Source organism: Planococcus citri, chromosome 2, assembly GCF_950023065.1.
Source record: "Planococcus citri chromosome 2, ihPlaCitr1.1, whole genome shotgun sequence".
NCBI lineage: Eukaryota > Metazoa > Arthropoda > Insecta > Hemiptera > Pseudococcidae > Planococcus > Planococcus citri.
In genome coordinates, this window is record NC_088678.1 from 55637030 (window position 1) to 55661137 (window position 24108).

The 24108-nt window shown below is 32.4% G+C and overlaps 1 protein-coding gene across 5 annotated transcripts in view; it reads right to left on the bottom strand.

The window, feature by feature from the left end:
• The window catches only part of LOC135836552 (dual 3',5'-cyclic-AMP and -GMP phosphodiesterase 11-like), a 136244-nt gene that overhangs the window by 94343 nt on the left and 17793 nt on the right, over positions 1-24108 (bottom strand). For 2 of the 5 annotated variants that reach the window (XR_010557049.1, XM_065351447.1), the window contains exon 1: positions 7819-7909. The exons of 1 other annotated variant lie outside the window; for it this stretch is intronic. Coding sequence is in view for 3 of the 4 variants with exons in the window: in XM_065351447.1 (XP_065207519.1) it covers positions 7819-7894 (76 nt within the window). In the remaining variant the exon portion in view is untranslated. Of the gene's footprint in view, positions 1-3030; positions 3065-7818; positions 7910-16221; positions 16284-24108 lie in introns of those variants that run through there. 2 more of the 5 variants (XM_065351449.1, XM_065351448.1) reach the window with 2 other exon arrangements.

Consider the following 24108-nt stretch of genomic DNA (forward strand, 5'->3'; position numbering starts at 1 on the left):
TTTCAAAATTTTCATTTTTCGGGGGGTGGGGCGTGAGGGGAGTATTAATGAATTCAGCAAATATGGCCTTGTGATGCATCAAAATATATGTTTTTTGACCGTATTTTCCTCCAATGTGAAAAATATTGCCATAATTGAATTCTACGACCCAAAAAACATATATTTTGATATATCACAAGGCCATATTTGCTGAATTCATTAATACTCCCCTCACGCCCCACTCCCCAAAAAATGAAAATTTTGAAAAATTTCTATGCCTAAAAATCATCTTAGCCACAGAGCATTCCGTTAAACTGCTTGAAAATAATTTTTAACCCGATTTTGTAGCTTTTTGTGAGAATTTAGCCCAGAAACGTGAAATTTGCCAAATTTGCTCCCCTTTTGAACCAGTCTGGCGGGGGTTTGGCGGCACTTATGGGTCGGCAGACCGATATATTCGGATTCAGCACGAAAAATGCTATAATAAGGCACCAATTTTAGCCATCAGTTTTCTCAGCTGAAAGTTTAGAAAAATTTTGAACTTTCGAGCTTTTACTTAGCTTTAAAGCAGCAGCTGCGGATCGGCAGACCAAGTGCTTTCAAAATAGGGGTATGTATACTAACTTTTGAGACCATCCCCAGCTTTCAGTTATTTCGGCCCAATCGCAGTGGTATATCTCTTGGACTATTTAAGGCATTGCGCCTCTCTATTTCGCTAAAAAAATTATAGGTTCTTCCAACTAATTAAGTTAAGAATAAGAAACCACCAAAAAATTCTCAACGTTTTTAAACAGCTCCGATTTTTTGAGTCAATGCACAATTTTGCAATACTATAAAATGAAATCGATTAAAATTAGACTAATTCAAATCAATTCATGCAGATTCACTCAAAAATAATTGAAAGCAGCTTCAAATTAATTACCTATTTGAACATTTTTAAAGTTCAAAAATGATTTTTTTGCAAAATTGCAATTCCAAATTCAGAGAGCTACTTTTTAAAAATTTGAAAAAAAACAATATGCACGTTAGAGCGGATCGCGAAAAAAAAAGTTAAACGATTTTGACCAAATTATGTAGAGAAGTTCATTTTGAGAGGAAAGTCGCCCAGAAAAATTCGTAGCTATAGAAGTGTTTGTGAAAGGGAGATATAAGTCCTCAAAGAAGGGCCCTTTTCGAAAAAATTATGATTTTTTTGCTTTAGGTAGTTCTTACCCAACCCAACTTGTATCGGCAAAAGTGGCTTAGATCCGAAGCTCTACGAGGCCGAAAATTGGTATCACTGCATTCCAAAATATTTTTCCAGTTTCAGAAACCATAAGTATTTTTTGATGATCTGGCATAATTAATTGCGAAATATTCACGAAAAAAATACTTTCAAAACGCGAATTTATCCAAAAATAAGCAAGTTGCAAATTTTCAACAGCTCATTTGGAATTGAATCACGTTCCTCATTGTCAGAACAGATTGGGTGGGGAAGTGGGGACTATAGGATGGGTCGTTTTTCAGGTTTTTTTTCGAATTTTGATGGAGCCTAGCAAAAAATGCCAAATTTGTTGGTCAACGTTTAACTCCCTCCTCCCCGCTTAAGCTCAAAGTTTTTAAAAAATTGAACCCCCCTCCCCATCGAGGACCCACTATCTTGATTTGTTGAATTTTCAGAAATGCTATATTAACCCGCTGGATTACACAAGAGGGCTCCAAATTTCAAAAAATTGAAATGTTAGTGTGACTCACGATTCTGTGGGTTAAGAAGTGACTTTTTTGGTACGAGCATTTTGGATCTCATAATAAGCTCCTGATTCCCTAAAATTATAAGAAAGTCTCGTGATTTATCCTTCGTTGGGGTTTCACTTATCACGACTCAATCTGTCCACCACTTCTTACTTAGCTTTCAGAAACACTCCTCCAGCCTTTAAAAAAAATGGCACAAATTCAATTTTAAAAATAAGAAACTCAGAATAAGTACATATAAGAATTTTCAATTGAAAAGGTAACAAAAAAGTAACTCACTTATCATTAGGTAATTTTCACGTTTTTTTTCATCAGAAATGCACCAAAATAAAATTGAGGGATCGATCTTTTCCGACAAAAAATAATATTTTATGTTTTAATAAAAAGTATAGAATTTTTGACGGTTTTACTAACTTCATTCGGATTTTTTAAATGAAATTTCGATAAATTAAAGGGCTAGACTTGTAAAAAAAAATGGTTAAATTAACGGGAAAAAAACATCGAAAATTATTTTTAAAAATGATAAAAATTAATAACATTGAAGATTGCAAAAGCTTCCTCAGTTGATTGAAAATTATTTCAAATACAAGAAAAATTATTGAATTAAACAATAAAAAAGCGATGAAAATCGCTTCACTTAGAATAGAAAATTTATAATATTTTTTGAAAAAAAAGGAGAATGTTAAATTAAAAAGGAAAATTTGAAAATCACTTCATGTTGATAAAACATTAACAAAATTTTAAAAAATTAATAAAGTACCACACAAATTGTAACAATATTATCAAGAAAAAATTGTAAAATTAACCAAAACCACGTTGAAAAATAACGAAAAAAACTTGTAAAAGCTAACACTTTGTTCAAGAGCAGCAATAACTGCTCAAAATGACCTAAAACTCGTAAAAAAAAATACATCAAAATAAAATTTAAATACAACAAAAAGTTCATAAAATGGATAATACTGTGAAAAATTGCAAAAATTACACAAGATATCATAATGATAAAATGGTTACTAAATATAAAAAAATTGGAAAATTCTAAAAATAATTTCAAAAATTGCAAAAAATACGGAAGAAAAAAATTAACTCGTCAAGTTTGACAAAATAGCGTTGAAAAGGATGCAGCAGTAAACAAATCTCAAAATTGCTAAAAATACCATAAAAACTAATCGAAAATCCAATACGAAAAAAGGGAAATCTCTTCACAAAATGAGGACATGAGAAAATATGACAAAAAATACACCTCTACTAAAATTTTGTGCTCATGCACATCTTCGAAAACGCATTAATTTATCAAATAAAAAAATGTAGGTAGATACTTACACCAAAATTCGTAAACCATCATAAAACATGAAGAATCTCGAAAAAAATTCCGGTAATTTTGAATCTCGTATTTCATTTAAAGTATTAACAATTGGATCACCGCGTTTTATAATGTAACCTAACTTATACATAGATCTACACTTATGTGTAACCCATGTTTTGGATTTTTCCTATCAACGCCTCGTGCTTTATAATTCATAAAACAGCTGTTAGGTACTTCTAAAGTTTAATGACATATAACATAGGATAATACGAACGAACTACGAAGCATGTACGAGCACTTCTGAAAACAATGATCGAACTACACGGTATTTGAACTTTTAAAAAAAGTTCATTAAAGCATAGACAATGAAGTTCGTTAGCAGATTAGTCAAATGCAATTGTGCAAACTGAAAGTAACCATTCACTAATTATCAACCTAATTAAAAATTAACAAGTTGACACTTTCCAGCTTTTTTTTTGTCACCTACATACTTGATAAATTTTTTAACGAAAGATCATTTTTAAATGAGCAGGTACCATGCTGATTTTATCTCAACCCACAAAAAAGTGTAAAAATTTGAGGCAATATTTTCACAAATTTTTTACAAGAAGATTAAATAATTATTCAATATTCATAAATAAATCGTTGACTCGATATGAAATAAATGTAGCGGAAAAAATCACTTCAGAATTATCATTTTAAATAGTGATATGATTTCGAAAAATTGATAGCCTACATTGAGAGCATTGACAAGGCTCTACAGTCTACATACCCACTTCCAGTTGACAGATATTTCACGATAAAATATACCTCCCGATAGTTATATTATGGGCAGGTATAAGTAGTACATGGCGATTTGTTGATAAATTAAATCGTACGATTATATTTTGGTAAATTTCCACAGCTCTTTTTAAAAAAAACAAACCATCATCGTATACTTCAGACCATACCGCTATTTAGTTTATTTACAAAGTCCTCGGCAATTCATAACAACCACAAGAAAACACGACTCGAATTAAAGACCTATAGGTCACTAGTTCAACAATATGTGACATATTGAAACCGTCCAGTCCGGCAGATCAGACAGGGTTGTTATTTTGTGTAGGTAACTGTACAATGCAGGCACGTTTTTCGTGAAAACTACATAATTAATGAAATTATTCGACCATAAACATGGAGCTAGAGAGTACCATGCCTGCCAGCGATGTTGGTGTTGGTGTTGGTGCGGTATCTTCGAGGTGGCGATATTTCTTATAATTGGCTGAAATTATTCCAGCTGCGAATACCTCGAATGGAACCGATTAAATAAACGCGCTATCAATTTCAAAGGGGCAAATGCGAGCAGAGAATTCCATTGTACGAAAAATTAACCTGATATCCGTATCAACGCATATCATCGCCGAGGGATGAATTTCAATTACGCCCGTATACCCGGAAGTCTTTGCCTGCTGCAAATTAACTGCATGATTCGAAAAATTTACCCTTCTCTTGTACCATAGCCGTCGGGCTTTATCTGACACGAGAGCTTATTATCATAATCATAACAATAATATAATAAGCACGTGTTATCGTAAACAAACGTCACTCGTACTAGATTCTAAACGCGCCAATTTCGCAGCATAAACGCGCGAAAAATTACCTCACATCGTCGGATCACATCCAACCTGTCTGTTTGGGTGATATCATTATTATATGTATAGGGGATCAGTTTTGGAAATTATCTCAACAACGGTCACTTCAAATACGGCCACTTTTATCTAATAAACCGAGTAATATGTGAGTTCAAAATGATGGCGCCGATAGATAATAATAATTGTCAACTATTAATTAAGCGCATAATTGCAATTCCAGACGGGTTATACGTACAGCGTCTGTTTCAATCAAAATTAATTGTTCTTCGTTAAAATTGTTCACGTTTTTAAATATAAATGTCTGCCATGCCCGTTTCTGTTATACCAAGCAATTTCATTATTATAGATACGTAGTGATGCGTTAGCGCGTTGGCATCGTTACCAAGTGACTAGTTTTCATCAGTAAGTAAGTGGGTGAATCAAATTAACAGGATTAGTCCATTGGTGAAATTACTGTGTGAGTTAACTTCAAGTTGAACACATTCGATGGTTCAAACCACAATTCAAAACTATAGGCTCAAGTACGAGTATAATGTTTCCATTTTCGAATTTATTTTTCAACTTGCACGATAGATAAGAGTATAAGGAAAATAATTTGAGGAGACGTCTAAAAAGAAGACTTTCGTACCGAATTGGAGAAGTTTCGGTAAAAGAGATCCGAAAAAGTCTGGCAGACTTCTTTTCTCAATTGACTCAAGTTACGAAGTGTATAGTAGAATTAAGAATTTCGATTAATCAATTTTTGATGTTTTATGCGAATTTTACAGCTTTTTATGCATTAAACATAATTTTTTGTGAGATTTCATTTCAATTTGGCAGTAGATACGCATTTGCTGAATAATTTTTTTGATACCTATTTCAGGAATTTTTTGGGTAATTTAACTAAAATTTTACAGCATTGCGTAATTTTTGGTTAATCTCAACTGTTTGCATTACATTTAAAGAAGTTCTTGTGCAATTATTGCAATATTTTGCTCAATTCAGCTGATTTTTATCCATTTATGATTATTTTCATAAGATAAGTACATCAGTTTGGCAATTTTTGATACAATTTAGGCAATTTTTGTGAAATTTCATTCAATCCTGAACTTTTTTGGTAATTTTCAATTGTTTGGACAATTTCTGGCTTAAATTTCGAAACATTTAATGAACTCTTAGTTATTTTCAATTGTGATCATAGTATACGTATTTAAACAAATCTAATAGTTGTTTCATTCAGATTCGGCTCCAGATTGCCTTTCTTTAGTAGCTAAATTTTATTTTTATGCAAAATTTCACAAAAATTTACAATTATTTTTTATGAAATTTTATGCAATTAAAATTGATGTTTTTTATAATATTCAGCAACCGTGTTCATTATTTTATAATTTTAAAACATTACGAAGAACTAATTCAGAATTCTCATCCAAAATAGTAAAGTGAAGTGTTCGCCAAAAACTTCGAAATTGCCGGAAAAATTGTTGAAAATAATCATCAATGCAGAATTACGAAATGGAGAAAAAAATTCATGAAACACTAAATCGGCTAAAAATGACCGAAAATCGAAAAACTAGAAAAATAGGTAAGTACTAATGAATCGACACAAAATATTGTTCAAAGTTGATAGAATATTCGAAAACAACTATGTAAGTAAAGCAAACTATTTTATGAAAATTGTTCAAATGTGATACTAATTTTTGAGGTTTCAAAGATATTTTTGGCAGTTTTTGCAGAATTTTGGGAAATTTTCGGAGATTTCAATAATTTATTCGTTGATTACTTATGTGAATTTAATGCATTTTTTTGAGTACTTTTACATACTTTAGAATACTTTTTCAACGCTTTGTCGTAAAGTTTTGCCAAATTTTGGGGATATTTCATCAATTTTTGAATTGATTTTCAGTGATTTTAATGTTGTTTACTTGTTTTGAATGTTTTCCGCCTATTTCAACACAATTATCATTCTTTTTCATGATTTTTTGGTAATTTTTACTAAAATTACAGCAATTTTCGGTAATTAGCAGTGTTTTTAATTCTTATTTGACGTTCTTTCACCATTTTAACGCGTTCTTAACACTTTTTTATGCATTTTCGGCAAATTTAATTACAAATTTGCGATATTTCGAGGTAATTTACAATGTTCTACACACTCTTTGAGTATTTTCACATCATTTCGACACCTTATAGCACTTTTTCATGCATTTATGACAAATACATATTACCGATATTTTATTATTTTATGCTAATATGTAGTTTTTTGGATGTTTTTGCATCGTTTTAACTCAATTTCAACTTTTCTTTACTGGCATTTTAGGCGAATTTTGCTGAAATTTCATCGCTTTCTGCCATTTTTCAGTGTTTTAGTGCTTTTTAAAAATATTTTTCTACGCTTTCAACGCTTCTTCAAGCATTTTTGAAATATTTTACAATCATTTTAATCTACTTTTAAAACTTCTTCATGCACTTTTGCCAAATTTTGCTGAAATTTTACCATTTTTTTAATTGATTTATAGGTATTTTAATGTTTTCAGGAGTATTTTGCATCAGTTTATCACGTTTTCAACTCTTTTTTGGGCACTTTTGCTTTGAAGCAGCATTCAAATTGCAATCAATTTTTACCCTATTGCAATATTCCCAACAATTTTCATTTACTTCAATTAGGTACAATGTAGTTCATAACCACACTCCCCCCCAAAAAAATTAATAAGGTTGAGCTTTTTAATTTAAAATATCTTATCTTATTTTGTTCTTAATAATTAATAATATGACTATAATGTAAATGAAAATGCCGTATGCGGGTAATTTACAAGCAAAAGGTATGAAATTGGATTAGATTCCTTTAATTTTTGACGGAAAGTTAGGAATTTGAAAAAAATAATTCTATAAAATAAAACTTGGGTTCTATAAAAACAATATTTCTCCCTAAAAAAAAACCACCAACCTCACAAACCAAATCTAACCCCCCCACCCCCATTTCACGCGTGTTAATAATCTTGTATTACGAACACTGAAAAAAAAAATGCCTTTATTTTCAAGGATTATACCATACCTGGGAAGGAACTGATTTAAATCGCAAAAATAAAAACATGAATTATTACTTTACTTGTATATGAAGTTTTCAAAAACTTCGACAAAGACAATTTGATTGATATAAAAATTAATCGACGAAAAAAAATATTTACGAAAAATACCTACTGCAAGTAATGTCTTTATAACTTTCAATAAGCAAATCAATAAAACGATGATTTTTCTGCGAACTTATTTGCATCATTATTCACAACTTTCACAATCGATAGCTTTTTTTGAACAACGAACAACGCAATAGTCGAAATAAAGTTATCAGAACAAACTAGGCAGAGATTTATCGGACAATCTCTCTCAGTAGAGAAATCAATACGATCCTAATTTTTTTAATCGCATGTTCGTCGGGTACTTAATGAGATTTAAAATTTAGCAACATAGAAGTTTCCAAAACGATTGAAATATTAATTAACTAACATGATTAAAATTGTTGGCAAAATTGGCATCACACAAACGTAAAATTTCCCATACTAAGCTCAAATTTGTCACACATGAAAAGAAACTCGAGTTTGTCAATTTTTCATTTATTTTTCCATCTAAATTCGCGGTTACGTATTCTCTTACGCCAATATTATTAAATAAGAGAATTATTTCACAAAGTTTTCGAATGAGTGTGAAACAAAGTAGGTATATTTATAGTCCATGTCACATATCCAATCTTTATAGAGATCTCTCATGCGAATGAAACTCTTACAAAATCTGAGATTTTTCAATATTCTTATTACGTTTCAAAATCAATTCCTAAATATAGGCTTTTATTTTTATGAAAACGAAAGCGAGCGTGAAACTCGTACCAATGTATAACAAAGTTACATTAATTATACGAGTTAATAAATATAGCAAACTTTCTAACAAATATTATGAATTCGAGCTTCAAAAATGTTTCTAAATTCACGATCATATAGATTCCATGAAAGAAATCCCAAACTATAATATACGTATTCTTCTCACGAGTAGATAAAATTCAAAGAGTATACTGTCTGGTTTAATAATTTCGACAAAGTTTTAATCTGATAGAATATATGAGTCATAAAATGATACCTACGTTCAATATGCCCCTAAGAAGGTTAATATACCAATATTGCTTTATTAAATACATAATAAAAATCGATTAAAATCTGGTACTTTTTTTCCTACTCTTCAAACGTAATAATTAAGATAACTCGTCTGCGATTTGATTACACGTATTGGATTATCGATATGTGTGCTCGATTTGCGATTACTCATTATATATGTAAGTAAGGCTTCCAAAGACATTAGCTTATATCGATTGATAATTTTTCAAAACATCGGCGAGTGTATCTCTAGCTTACATTAGGTATACTATCGTACTGAAGGCTTGATTCGAGATTTTCTCGCGATTTTAAGCAGAGGATTAACACTTACGTAAATGAACGTAATAAATTTTCAAAATATTGAATCGAAACGATCGATATTGACCTTAAGAAGTATCGTCATCGATTTCAGATCTGAATTAGCGTATAGAAAAAAAATGTAGGTAGGTATTTAAATTCGAAGATTAATTTACAAGAGATATTAATTAAAATAGTTCGCGTAAGGCCATCTCTAGACTAAGTAGTCGTATTAAAAATTCACACCCGAACTATAAACTGGAAAAAAATTTCAAACGAGAGGAAAAAATCGCTCGACAAGGTGACGAGGAATTCCTACAACCGAGAGAAAAAATTCCATATTCGTTACGTCTGTCCGCGTTGACAAGACTGGCAGAGTATTTTCCAAAACATCAACGAGAAATCTGCATGACTTTCCTATATCTGTGGCACATTTTTCGATCAAAAAACCTGTACCGGTTCTTCGAAGCGAAAAATTTCGCATTAATCATTCCGGACTGTGTGGCTGCGGTGGCGTAACATGGCGCATAAATTCTTCGCACACGAAAAAGTTACTCGTACATTTTACAAAGAAGGAAAAAAAAAGGCGTTGTACACGAGGAATGTGGTCATTACAGGTCGACGCAAGTTCACCAAATGTTGCAGAATTAAAAAATTCGCCAAATAAACAACAACTTTAAAGGTTAGTAGTTAACAATTGTTGTCCGATTGGACGAAGCAAGGATTTTCTTAATTCATTACCTTGTCAAGGACAACTGGATGCTAATGAATTGTACTCGAAGCCAATTTTTAAACTAGAAATTTTTTTAGGGGTTCGGAAAATCGTACGCGTTGGTCAGGTTTAAAAACCCATCCATCGTGGCCGTCTTATGCACTGGTAAAAGTAGCGCACAACGTTTACACACACAGCTATAGACTAAACCAGTTAAAGCTAAATTTTTTTCTACATCGATAAATCAGTCACTCGACGGCGAACTACGAATGAATTTTTCTCGCTGTGTTTTTGCAAACATGATACCAACAGCCATAAATCTACGCCACGTTAATTACCGCGGATTAAAATATTACCGAAAATTATTCCTCATTAATTAACGTCGTCGTCGTCTTCGTCGTCTTTTAAGGCAAATCGACGTGTATAACCTCGCATCTCTTCTTATTCTCTACATACAATGTAGCATCATCTTCATGCAACTCATACGACCAGTTCCATGTATCTACTCGTTCAATGCGTTATAAGTTTAAAGCTTTCAAAGTGAACACGACGGGATGTGAAAATCACAACCGAGCCGACGAATTTCGACAGCATGTTATCGTTGAAAAACACATGAAACTTGGCTATATCGCCGGCGCATACAAAGCTAATCAAAAAGCTCACTGAATGGGGATATAGAGAATATACGCGAATATAAGCTCGCGTTGCGAAAACACTTTTGCCATCTTGAAAGCTCACACGAGCGGATAAAGAATACACCACTTTTGGAGTCGAAATGACAAAGCTGACAAGTAAACAAAATTCGACTCTTTTACCAATTGATATTTAAAAGGTTAAACAAAAATCAACATGTTACAACGTCTTTCAACGCTATATCCAGCAATACACATTTCACAAATGCCGACCGATAAAATACTATACGAATACGAGTTACCAGTACACACATACGTATGTATGTTCACAGTACAAAACTCGAAAAAGGATTATAAAGCCTCTCCATAAGCTACTTGTCTTCTATACCGTCTAACGCCAGTCATTTTTATTACATAAGAGTCATTTTACAGTGTCATATTACACGGTACATTATAAATCTCATTGTCAAATGACCTAACATCAAATGTACAGAGACGGAGATTTTTCTTTTTCAGGAAAACGTTTCGAATAACTTTTTCTTTCTCGGACCAAGTTGAATGGAATTTTTTCAACTAAGTATAAAAATATTTATAAATTCGAAGACGGATACGTACCTACTACCTACTTCTATGTATAGATGTATACACAAACGCCCCACTTGTATAAGTTTATATTACAGGGTGTTTCGTAAGTGGCGAATCTCCAGCGAATTGCCCTAGTAGGCAACTCGACTCGACTTAAAGTACGTATGGTTGCCTACAATCGTTGTATTTTAGGCGCTGGGATAGACTACTTTTGCATGAACAAACTAACAAACTCAAACATCAGCATTCCAACCCTTAACTCAATCAAATTATCATATTCTTTAAAACCGAATTCAAAAATTGATGGAAATTGGAGAAATAAAATTTAGCGCTTGAAATTTTGTATCGTGTGGTGTTTCATCTGTAGGATTTTCATCTAGAAGATAATTATTTCGTTTCATCTGGAGAGTTGATTAGAATGGATTTGAAAACCGAAGAATTTCATGTTGCGTAGGTATTGATCACATGGAGGGCTACAGGAGGTGTCAAAATAAACTTTCTGGCATATAACTTTAGTCGGTGCTTATTGAATAAAATTTCATTGTTGGTCCCTCCAGAGTGATTTGAAATTTCTCGAGGAATTTGAGAACTCGCTGGAAGCTCTAGAATGATCTTAAATTAGTGGATGGGAGTTGAATTGGTAGAAATTATTCACATTAGTTGAATTTATATTCATCAAAAAGTTGAACAGCTTTCTTGAATTTTCAAATTTTCTAAAATTCACCAAAAATCAAAAAATGAACTTTGGGATTTAAGATTTTGGTTGTGGGAGTTTTAGGACGTTCGATCTAGCGTGATTTCGTTCAAATCAGGGAATGCTCATCGAAAGAGCATGTTCAAAACTCCTCAAATTCAAGTTGTTAATTGATGCGATTCATTTTTCAATTTTTAAAGCATTCTTTTTTTTTTTTTTTAATTTCAGACTTTACAAATACGAACATTTTGAAAATCTAATGAAACATAGGAGATCAGAAATTTCATTCTTCATGCACTTTTTCTCAAAGTCTCAATTTTTTTGTAAAATGCCAATCACATGAAAATTGTAATGATTTATAAAAAGCGTACTGAGCTGCTTACGAAATTACGAATGGTACAAAATTCGGCACTGAACGGAGATCTTGAAAATTTTAATATTGGAAATTGATCAAAATGGTGCGAAACCTTCGAGGTAAAATTTTTAGATCACAGCAAAATTGCACTATTCGTTTAAAATCAGGTACTATCTTTTGGCAATTTTTCATCGAATTTCTTAAATAATTACCAAAAACTTCATATACTTAGACAGGAAGCACAGTCATTATAATTAAATGAATTAAAAGCAGCAAAACCATAACAATGAAATTTTATTCTCTCAACATTTTACTACTGTCATGAATACTTAAAGAATTGTGTAAAATCACTACCCGGGACTTCTTTGTCACTTTCTTTTTAGAGACACTCTAATTCTCGAAAGTTGTAAGTCCATAATTTTTTGTACCCCCTCCACACCCCAAACAACTGAAAAGAATTGATTTTTGCCTCATCGGTTCAAAAAGTCCTATTTTTGTTCCAAAATTGCCAAATAAAACTCCTGTTTTTTGCCAAACTTGCATATGATAAGGTTCGTTTTTTTTTCGCTCAATTTGCCCGAGTCAAGTGTCAATTTTTTGGAGGAAAAAAAGTGTCAAAAAGCGTCAATTTTTGGCACAATTGTCAGAAAGTATCATTTATTGCCAAAATTTTCAAACAGCCCTGTTCTTGCCAAGTGCTATAAAATCAAGTTAGTTGACAGAATGATGATATTCTCCTGAAATTACAAAAAATTAAAGCACTTTTCAAAATAAGTTTTAGGTACAAAAACAATGAAATTAATTTTTTTTATTCAAAAAACAAAGAAAATTGGATAAAAGAGCGAAAAGTAAATAAGACGAAAAAAACTATTTTACAAATAATCTAAAAAAAATCAAAAAATAGCATCACTGGGCATCATGGCATTTTTTTGAAATATTGGTTTCACAGGCATTCCAAAAAGGGAACCACAAAAATCTACGAAAAAAAATAAATGAAAAATAATATCAAACAATGTAAGTACTTGAAAATTATTTTTTTTTAAATACTTAAATATAATTTCACGAAATAAAAAAAACTGAAAAATTATTTTAAAAAATACAATCTGACAAAATAAATATGTGTAACTTCAGATACCGAAATACACTTTAGAAATGTTGATAAAATCCTCAAAATAGTCAATACAACATAATAAATGGATCCTTTTTTTCATTTTCAAGTACCTATCAAAAAAAGTCACACTTAATCATCTGAAAAAATGAGTATTTTCAAATTTCTAAGATGTAAGTATTTTTTGGATGTCGTGTTCGTTCATCTTGAGTATAGTTAGTTACGTATTAAGGACTTACTTTTTCAAGTAAGTATTTTTTTCAAATGATTTTTTTGTTCCAGTCAACATTTAAAATACGTATATCCCCAAGATCTTAAATTAGTTTTAAAGACAAGCCAGCTGCAAATATTTTTCAATTTAGAGAATCATGAAAAATTTAAGCTGCCGAAAAAGCTGATGTTACTAAATACCACCTTGAGACATCTAATCCATCCATCCGTAATTTTTCAAAATTTTAGATGCGAAAACTACAATTTTTTCATTTTTTATGGAATTTTCACTTCTGATTAATTTGTAATGTATTCGGTCAAAAATAGAATTGTTTTTCTCATTTGTTCTTTTTTGCTTATTCGATCTAGACCATACTAAATCAATTTAAACCATTTTTTCAAGATCTGAAGAAAAACAATAATTTTTCTCATAATTCACATTCTATTAAAGAAATGTTTTACGTTTCCGATAGTGAAAATTGCCATACTACCTTGGCCTATACAAAATTTCAAGTCTGTAGAAATAAACCCACTTGAGTTCAAGACAAGTTGCCATCTCACTGAGTTGAAGGAAGTTCATCACTTATGAAACACCCTGTACGGCCCCTATCTATTGCAGCACGTCTCTTTATTTTCCATCTCTGCCTCTCTTTCTCTCGAACAACATACTAGGAAATTCTTTCAAGCTTAAATCCGTAATTTATCTTGTGTTAAAGATGAAATTCGCTCAACATCCAGTCTCTTCACAAACTATCACGACTAAATGAACGAGAAAAATTTAGGTACCTTTTTCGAACGTTTCAGACATTTCGAGTTCAAAAAAGAGAGGGAAAAAAGAAAAAGAAAAGGAAACAGACCGCAAAACGTACCAGAGTATATACACATGATATAGGGTTACTTATATTACGTAGGCGTTATCATAATATAATTTCTTTGGCCATTTTTTCTCTTCTTTTTCTAATATCATATCCGCACTAAATCGTAGCAAGATCTTTAATAAGATTTTATTACTTCGGGAAAACATTGGTGTTATCCTTTAACGTAGCATAGCATCAATACTGATGCAATATCGTGCGCCACATTTACTCCGGCACAAAATTTCAAATCACTTTTGATTGAGGATATTGTTGTTCGTTTTGTTGCAAAACCATATAAACTTTATCAGGCTACGTTTATTCAGCAATATCGTATCAACGAGTCGACAGTTTTTCTCTTCTTCTTTTTTTTTTCGTTATTTTGCTCTCTTCAAGATGTCTCCATGAATAAATTTACCACGTGTTCGTTTTCCTACTCATGGGTGTTTTCTGATGGCTAAAATACATTTAGTACGTATTTTATCGATTCCCTATGATTGTATAAGACTATACTCTCTATTAAAATTGGATATTCAAATTTGTACGTTTCTTTTGTTTCATTTCATACGACAATAGAAAGCAATTTCTTTTTAGTAAACGTCTGGGAGAGTTTTCAGATTACGAGTAACTTATTCTTCGAACAGCAAAATATTTTTTTCAGCCACAAAAACGCAGAATTCATTAATTTTTTTCGAATTTTCTGCGATGAAAAGGTAGGTATTAAAAATGAATTATTTATAATTTATTCTCGATAGAGACGTTTGCGTTATAGACATTCTATCGCGGGAAATTGACATTACCTATACAGATGAATGAGATCGTGACTTCGTAGTATTGTGACTGGCAAACTCGTTTTCACCTTTAATAAGACACGGTAGGTCTTGACTTTTGGAATACGAGTAGATGAAATAAGATTTGGGATACGTAATACGTATAGGTGTGATTCTCTCGGGTCTACTTGTAAATTAAAAGAATATAGGTGCTTGATGACAATTTCCAACAATGCTCAAGTAGACAAACAATGGAATACTCCACCTATCAAGATATCAACAGAAGTTTCCAAAGATACCTAGTTTCAGAAGAAAACAATGATAATTTTTTATCTTCCTTTTATTTCAAATAAGCTAAATCAGCTGATACGAGTACCTAACCTAGATGGAAAGATCCATCATCGTTGGAATTTTTCCTAGTAAAATAGCAAAGTACATACGTGCCACAGAAGCAAATTTTAGATGAACATTACATTCATTTTTTTCAGTAAAATATGCGAAAAATTAAAGTAAGTTATGCACATAAAAATATGAAGATATATGTTGAAAAAAACACAAGTTTTTTAGTGCTCTAGTTGGTAATCGAGCAAATAAATGTTCAATTAAAATGCAATTGAAATTGACTTGTAACAGCAGAAGATTTTTTTATAAGAGACAGTACTGCCAAAGTTTAGTTCCTTGGAAAAAACCTAAAAATCAAAAATGAAAAAAAAATACTATAAAAAATGGTAAAATATGCTAAAATGTCTGCGAATAAGCCAAATTACGTGCATTACGTTAGAATACGTATGAGAATGGGAACTAAATGGAGCTCATTTGAGTGAAAATTTAGTGGTTTAGAAAAGTATCGTCATCTCTTTCGTGTGCCTTTACGCTCTCTCGAAAATATGCGAGCATATATCATGCCTTTTAAATTTCTTTTCCAAGTCGTATTTTAAATTTTTCATTCATTACCTACAATTTGAAATACGTATTGTTTGAAATTGTTTTTCTGAAATCCAAAAAGCAAATTTGTGGTTATATTTTTCTCACCTCTTTTCATGCTTTTCCTCCCAAAATGGGATACTTAAGGGATTACGATTGAATTGGCGAATTAGGGTATCACACAAATGATCTTCTCCAAAAAATGTTCAATACTTATAGAGCGGAAGAAATGAAATGAAAATTTTGTACGATGATTTTTTTGAGCTATCAACATACAAATTTTAAAAAAAATTCTGGTTTTTAATTTATAAAATCACTTACTCTTATACACGTTGGTTACATCCATGTACTTTATTATTCATACAGCGAAAAGTGGAACTCACCTGAAACAAAAAAAATTACATCTTAGATTAGTTGATTTCAAATCATCTCATATTTCCACTACCAGATTTAACCATTTTAGCCAAGACTAAGAATTTAAAAAAAAATCACGAAAAGACTAGTGGGGCGAAACTGCTTTTTACTCGGATTTTGGTTTTCATGCTACTAATATTTCTCGCTTTTTAATCTGCTCCCAGCGCATCCCCAAAACAAGATTTTCAAAGGTTTGAAGGTTAAGATACATAAGGGCAATGACCCTGAATTTTTTCAATTTTTTTTACCCCTACAATAACTCTGAAATCCATTTTAAAAACTTCAAATCAATATTGAGGGGAGTCCAAAATCTGAAAAAAAAACAAAAAGATATTTTATTTTATCAGAGTATTTTCTACTACTTTGGGAATTTTTACAGAATTTTTCAAGAGGTGGCCGCAGGGTGTCCACTCATTTCTGGAAATGATTTTCCCTGACTTTTCCAGGTTTTCCAGACCAATTTTTCCATTTTTCCAGACCATTTTTCTCAATTTTCTATGCTCACACCGTACTTTAATTGACAAAAAATTTTTTTTGGGGGGGGGGGTAATTTTTTTTCATAAGCTTCTCTTCGAACTGGATACTTCATCGGATATAAAAAACAGCTTAACTTTGATTATTAACTTTTCCAATTAAAAATAAATAAAACATGCATCAAATATACCTATGTATTCATATGACTTATGAAAATTTTTCTTTTCTTTTTTTGATTTTTGAAGGCCTCAAAATGTTAAATTTGTTCATTATAAAACGAGAGACAAATTGGCCCGAGCGAAGCGAGGGCGAAAATTTTAGAAAATTTTCACTTCAAGATGCCTGAAAACGTGTTTTTTTTTAATGCGAAGAGTGTTCATTTTTTGGTTTTTCAAATTTTAATATTGGAATGGATGTTTTTTTGAAGGAAGTTTACTCTTGAAAAAGAAAAGAGAACCGGCTCGAGCGAAGCGAGGACGGAAGCTTCTGAGAATTTGAGTTTCGAGAGTCATAAAAACGAGGTTTTTTTATGTGAGGACGAGTAGCTTTTTTTTGTCTTTTAAAATTTTAGAATATTTGAATTATGTTTTTTTTTTTTTGAAGGAAGTTGATTTTGAAAAATTAAACAGAACAGGCCCAAGCGAGGGCGAAAGCTCTTGTAAATTTGTATGTATTTCGAGATGTTTATGAATGATGTTTTTTTCATTTTTTCGTGAGGAGTTCATTTTTTGGTATAAAAAATTGATTTTTATAATCTAGAAATTTTCATGTTGTCGTTGAAAAAGAAAAGAAGCCCGAGCGAAGCGAGGGCAAAAGCTTTTGAAAATTTGCGTTTCGAGAAGTGAAAAACAGTGTTTTTCTTTCATCACAGGTCCTTATTCAGAATTTTCAATTGATCGTTTTTTCAAAATTCCAGGGATTTTGCGTGAAAATTACGAAATTCCCTGACTATTCCCTGACTTTTCCAGACCGACCGAATTCCCTGACTTTTCCAGGTTTTCCAGGTTTTCCAGACCTGTGGACACCCTGTCAGGCCGCTGCTCCATGCCCATAAAAATTGGTCAATTACCCCATATTATTTCCAATTACCTCAATTGACCTTATACCCCTACAGTCTACATATGTAAATAAAATATGCAAAAAGCGAATTTTTGAACAATTTTTTTTACAAATTAAAACTTTTCATCAAGTTCACGATCACTGGAAATGCTGCAAATCTTTCAAATCTAAAAAACTTCAACCCGAAAGGCACTCACGATACCATCTAGTCACATTTTTCTTCATTACGGTTCTTCAAAGACGAAAAAAATGTCACAGGTGAGCGTACGTAATTTACGTTCAGAGGGGATTGTTTCTACTTTAAAAAAAAATTATTTCATTTTTCCCCACCTCAATCGGTGCCTACTGCCTACGCGAACAATTCTCTAAATTTAATTAACGTTCGCTGCTTCCGATGTAATTTAATATCACGTAGTCAGTGAAGCGAATAAGATTGAGAAATAAGTCACATCGTAATTTTATAAAATTACAAAAATAAAGTAATAAAGCACGGAGAAAAAAATTATTTTACAACGAGAAAAAAGCCCAAGAGAGATATGTAACTTCAAAAGTCGCCTTTTTGTTACGTAGCATCTTCGTTACTCTTGCGGCATGAAAACAAAATTCATTTCTCCGTGTAATCTGATTTTTCGATACGAAATGAAGCTAATGGCGCAGATAAGTTGGAAAATCGACGTTTATTCTTCAACTGAAAGATTCTGCTTCTGAAAGAATAACTGAAATTCTGCGAAGAAAAAAAAGGGCCATAAAATGATATAAAACCAAACTCTCGATTTCTAATAATCAATCAATATATAAATGAAGATCAACGTGATGATAATTCATCTATCATTGAAAGAGATAACTCAACTGATGATTTTTTAATCTGTAATCTAATGGTCTGCGACTATACGAATTACGATTCTTCGTATTGTTTGTAACCAGTGGTATGAGAAAATACGTTGTTGTTCAACTCTGAGAACAATTTCGAAAATTTTAAACGAAAATTTCGTCGAATTAATGGTAAAATTTTCCAACACCGCGTAAGTTATTTCGAAGCAGACATCAAGACGCCACCAAATCAACCAATAACATTACATTGGTAATTAACTTTCGAACGAATATTATTGGAAATTCAAATTATAATTCACAAAGAAATTATATCATCGCAAATTGCAATAAATTCCAACGATATAAAACGAAGAGATGGTCAATTCTGCCAAACAAATTAAACATATCGACCGACAATCGCCGACAAGACAATCGTTTTCATAGTCGCAATTGGTGAATCAGATAGGATGAATATGATTGATACACATTCGGAACTCGGAAGCCTTCCATTAGCTCATCGGCAAACTCTTCGGCGTGCAAAAAATACATAGTAATGCCAACTGTTTTACAACATTAGTCTAATCTCTTTTTGAAAAAGATTCAATTATCAATCATCCGATAATTGCGCAATACCGCAAATTTTACGATCATACCGATGGACTTCACTTCTACGAAATACGAAACCGATGAATTCATCGGAATATTGCGACTCGTCTTAATTAGAATCGATTTTTGCATTAATGCAGAAGTCATCACAATAAATACAAGTACATTACGTACGTCTTTTTTCTCCATCATAGCAATAATCCAATCAAAGTTTCCCTCGAGATCTTATATACCTACGTAGAGACGTACGTACGTGGTGGTCTACACAGCACAGAGACTCATCAAACGTCCGTTCAAAGTCGAATACGTCTTCAATTATTATTATTCAAAGCTACGCTATCGATTTCAATACCTTTTTTGAATCATTTACGTATAAGTTAAGACCACCTCTTGACGAATACCAATGCTTTACTATACCTACTCTCAGCCAAACATCAACAAAATTAACACGTACTTATTCCGGCGAGCTGCTTTTCCGCACAAATTTATATTGATAAACAATCGAAGCAAAACAGATGTGACCACTATCTCAATGATACGCTGTTTCGATCACGTTTTCGTACATTCGCAAATTCGCAAATTGCGTTCGCTAATACGATACTTGGAAGTCTTTGTCGTATATGGCTGGTGCAATATGTGAAAAAAAAACAACAACCGTAAGCATGATGTCATGTCGAATGCCAATGACCTGATTTCTCCGCCAGTCGATTAATTTAAACTTCAAACAGGGACGAAGGAAAGGGGGGATGGGGGCAAGCTAACCCCTAGCACTTTGAGAAAGTTGGGAAAAGACAGTTTTTTTAAATTTTGAGTGATATAAATGGATGTTATTTTACTTTTCTGTGTATTTATGAATTTTCGAAATCTTTTGCCCTCGCTTCGCTCGGGGCTAGGGGTCGAACCAATTTACAGTCCTACTCTTGAAGAGAAATTTCCAAAAAGTTTTTATTTCAATCCTTTCAATCCAAAAAAATATATTTATTTACACCTTTCGATAAAGCAATTGCCAAAATTTTTGCCTTCGCTTTGCTCGGGCCAATTTGTTCTCCATTTCATGTGAATTTTTAAATTCAAATCAGAGAAGAAGAATTTGAATCCAGAAAAATATATTTCACGCATGGAAAATTATGTTCTTTTTTATAACCTCTTGGTTAGACAATTTTCAAAGTTCAGAACCTCACTTCGCTCGGGGGGGTCAATTTGATTTTCTTCATGAAAAATATGTAAGAAAACTTACAGTAATATTACTCAAATTGAGTACCTTTTTCAAGTTTTAGATACTAATAGTTGCTTATTCGACATGAAAATGTTTTAAATGCACCAAGCATAATTTTCTGTTAATACTTGTTTTTTTTCTAGCTGATTTAGTTGGGAATTTTGTGTCCCCCCCCCCCCTGGGAACAGCACTTCGTTACAATCTTGACTTTAAATTACATGTGAAAAGAGTGAACAAAACTAGCCTTCGACTTATATGGAGAGTAAATACCGAAAAAATCGATTATGCAAAATAAAGTAAGTATTCGATTTCAAAAATTCTTCGAAATACATATTAATCATTATCTTACGTGGAATTCACTTGATAATTAGCAACTAACTAGGTGCGTTTAGGGAAATTGAGGCCAATAGCACGTGCCAGCTGAAACAATAAGCGCAATAAGTAACTAAGTTGACTCCAGTACTTTACCTTTCTCCCCCCATCTATCCCCTCTCTCACGACATTAAAAGTTCAGAACTTTTTATTTTTTATCGCGAAAACTTGAAACAAAGAAGGAAGTGGGAAAATGTCTCATCTTCAACTTTTCGAAATGAAGAGAAAATATGTTGGAAAAAATGTCCGAATCTTTTGCTAGAATTAGTAAGCAATCGAGGCAATTGTCATTTTCAACTATTCCCAAAATGAAAATGAGATATTTTCCCAATTTCCAATTTTTTGCCCTTTCTTACTGATAGGCTATTTTCGATTTTTCTTACTATTCAGACAAAAAGTACCTAACCATGAAGTGATCTTTTTAAATTTTCTATCAAAAAATATACATTATGTACCCTTCTCCATATCGCCCATCATATTTTGAACAGAATACAATTTTTGAAAATACGAGTATCTAGGTACCAAAATACTGCAAATAGACTACTTCAACTAACAAAAAAAAAAACTGCCAGAAACATTTTGAAATATTTGAAAATTTTTTTAATTTTCAAGGCTTCGATTTCTCGTTTAAATGACCATAATTTTTCGCGAGGCTTCATAAAATTATCATTAAAAATTGAAAAGCAACCTACCCCAGCATATAAATTCAATAATTTTACCTCTTTGAATCCTTTGATTTTTTTTTAAATTTTAAATCACATTACAAGAGAACTTCTACAACTCATCGACTCAGAGTCCGATCGAGCTGAAATTTGGCTCACTGAAAGAACATGTCACCAAACCTCAGAACTAAATTTTCATCTGCCCAAATTGATTACAACGCCTTCTGGAGCAATTTTAAACTGCTGAAAAAAGTCAACGTCTGCTGGAGGCTCCAGATCGGTTCAAAAATAGTGGCAATCGATTTGGACGATCGACTTTATAGAGCAGGAAAAGTTTTGAGAAATTTTTTGCCAAAATTAACGATTTTGGAATTCAAAATTTGAGATTTTTCAACTTGTATAAAAATACATTTTTCAACTCGTCATCTCCGATTTTCGATTCACCGACCTTAATCGATTCGAAATACCGAAATTATCAAATTTTCAGCTGCCGAAGTTGATTACAAAGCCTTCTGGAGCGTTTTGAAATTTTCGGAGAAAAGTCGAATTTTGCTAAAGGCTCCAGATCGATCTAAAAATGGTAGCAATCGATTTGGGGAGTCGACTTTGGTACACAAACGAAGTTTCGGATTTTTATATCAATGCTTGCTCTTTTTGTAGAAAATTAATATACCAACAGGCTAGTTTGGTCATTTTCAAAAATTCGCCAAAAATTGAAAAATGAACTTCGGCAGCTGAAAATTGGGTTCTGAGGTTGGATGACATGCTCATTCAGTGAGCCAAATTTCAGCTCGGTCGGAGTGGACGCATTCGAAAAATAAATGTTGTCTTTTTTGAGGTGTGTGACGTGTGACTAGAATTCTATGACATAGTATTTTTGAGGAAAGGCACCTTAAAAGTGTGTTTTTAGAGATGCGAACCATGAAAATGTCCTCACTTGTTTAATTCGAACTCGTACATGCTCCATCCCTCCCTCCCCCTCCCCCTTTCAACTGAACCTTCGTTACTCATCAATCATCATTTCAGATTGTAAATTCGTAATCGCGAATGTTTTGAAAAGTTCTGAAAAAATCAATTCCAGACATTTCCCCAAAGGTCGAAATTCAAATTAGGTAGGTACGTCTACTTAGCTTACGTATTTACATCAGTTCATTTTCATGTCGAATCAAAAATGAAGCTCTTCGTTGTAAAGTTGGAATTAAAACTTCGCTTACATTTCGTAAACTCGGTTAATTCTGAAAGGCCGTAGGGTTTTCACATACTACGTGTAATTCCTACACAGATTGTTGAAATAAATCGAATTCTGTAACAAATCACGCGAGATTTTCCGCTGGAAAAAATATTTCATTATCGAACGGCGCGGGGCATACCATTGAAAAATGATTTTCGAGCTCGAAAATTAAGAAAAATTTCGCCCTTTTTACTTCTACACATCCAAACAATTCATAATTGTCTGGCATTTTACGTCTTATGAATTCCATCTGTGCACGACAAAAGAAAAATATTTCGGCAGGAAATTGCGTAAAAATTTCAACAACACGAACGAAGAAACATTCGAATAATCTCAGATCGCTGAAATTTCCACTTAAATTCGTACAAACCACGCATAACAAGACGTTTTTTCACGCTCCTATATACAAGAAAAACGCATTAATTTGCAGCAAATCGCGAAAAATAGCGAATGTAAATTTCGCAAAATCTTTCAAAATAACCAATAAGAATAAGTAGCTTTCGAAAGCTTTTTCATCGCGAAAAAATAATGTAAATCTTATTTGCCGTATATTTTCTTATTCGCGGTTGATACGATGCGATGCGACGCGACGCTCTCTCTATACACGAAGGAATAAGTATATCTCCAAACCGAGGTTTATTTGTCTTATCAACGAGCCACTGATACAGAACAATGCAAAAAGGCAAACATTTACACGGGCTATACTAAATCAACCATCAAATTTATCCCATTACCATAACAAACCGAGCAGCATCCCGAAAATCTGCTTAAAATTTGTTTATTCGAAAATATTGAATTTTATGCGACCTTATATCCAGTAATACATACCAGTAGCAAATGCCCACCTACTCTTATACGTATACAGTAAGTGCATGGTACGTAAAATAACAAAACCGTCGAGCTAATCCATTGTTTCAACGATATAAAAGTGCTTTTTTTTATATCCGTCTTAATGAACGAATATACTAACTAGAATTAAACCGCAGTAAGTTTAACATTGTCGCACAATATTACCGTATTTTTTAATAGGTCGCACGTGCCAACAAAATAAAAACTCCATATAAATTTTCAAACCTGAACCCGCATCTAGATTTTCGCCCAAAAAAATTTCACGCCGCGTAATTTACGTCAAATTGGAGAACATTTGCAAACATGTTGACCTCAAAATGAAATTCTTTCCACCACGTGTGAATAATGCAACAATGAACTTAGGTAATAAGAAACTGCAAAATATATAATCATACTGATACAGATCATCTTTCGAGAACCAAATTCTAACCAATGAGTTTCATCGACGAGCACTTATCTGTAGAAAAACCGAACCGAAGTTTTCCTTTTGCTGGAAAAATTCTCCTATATTTGAT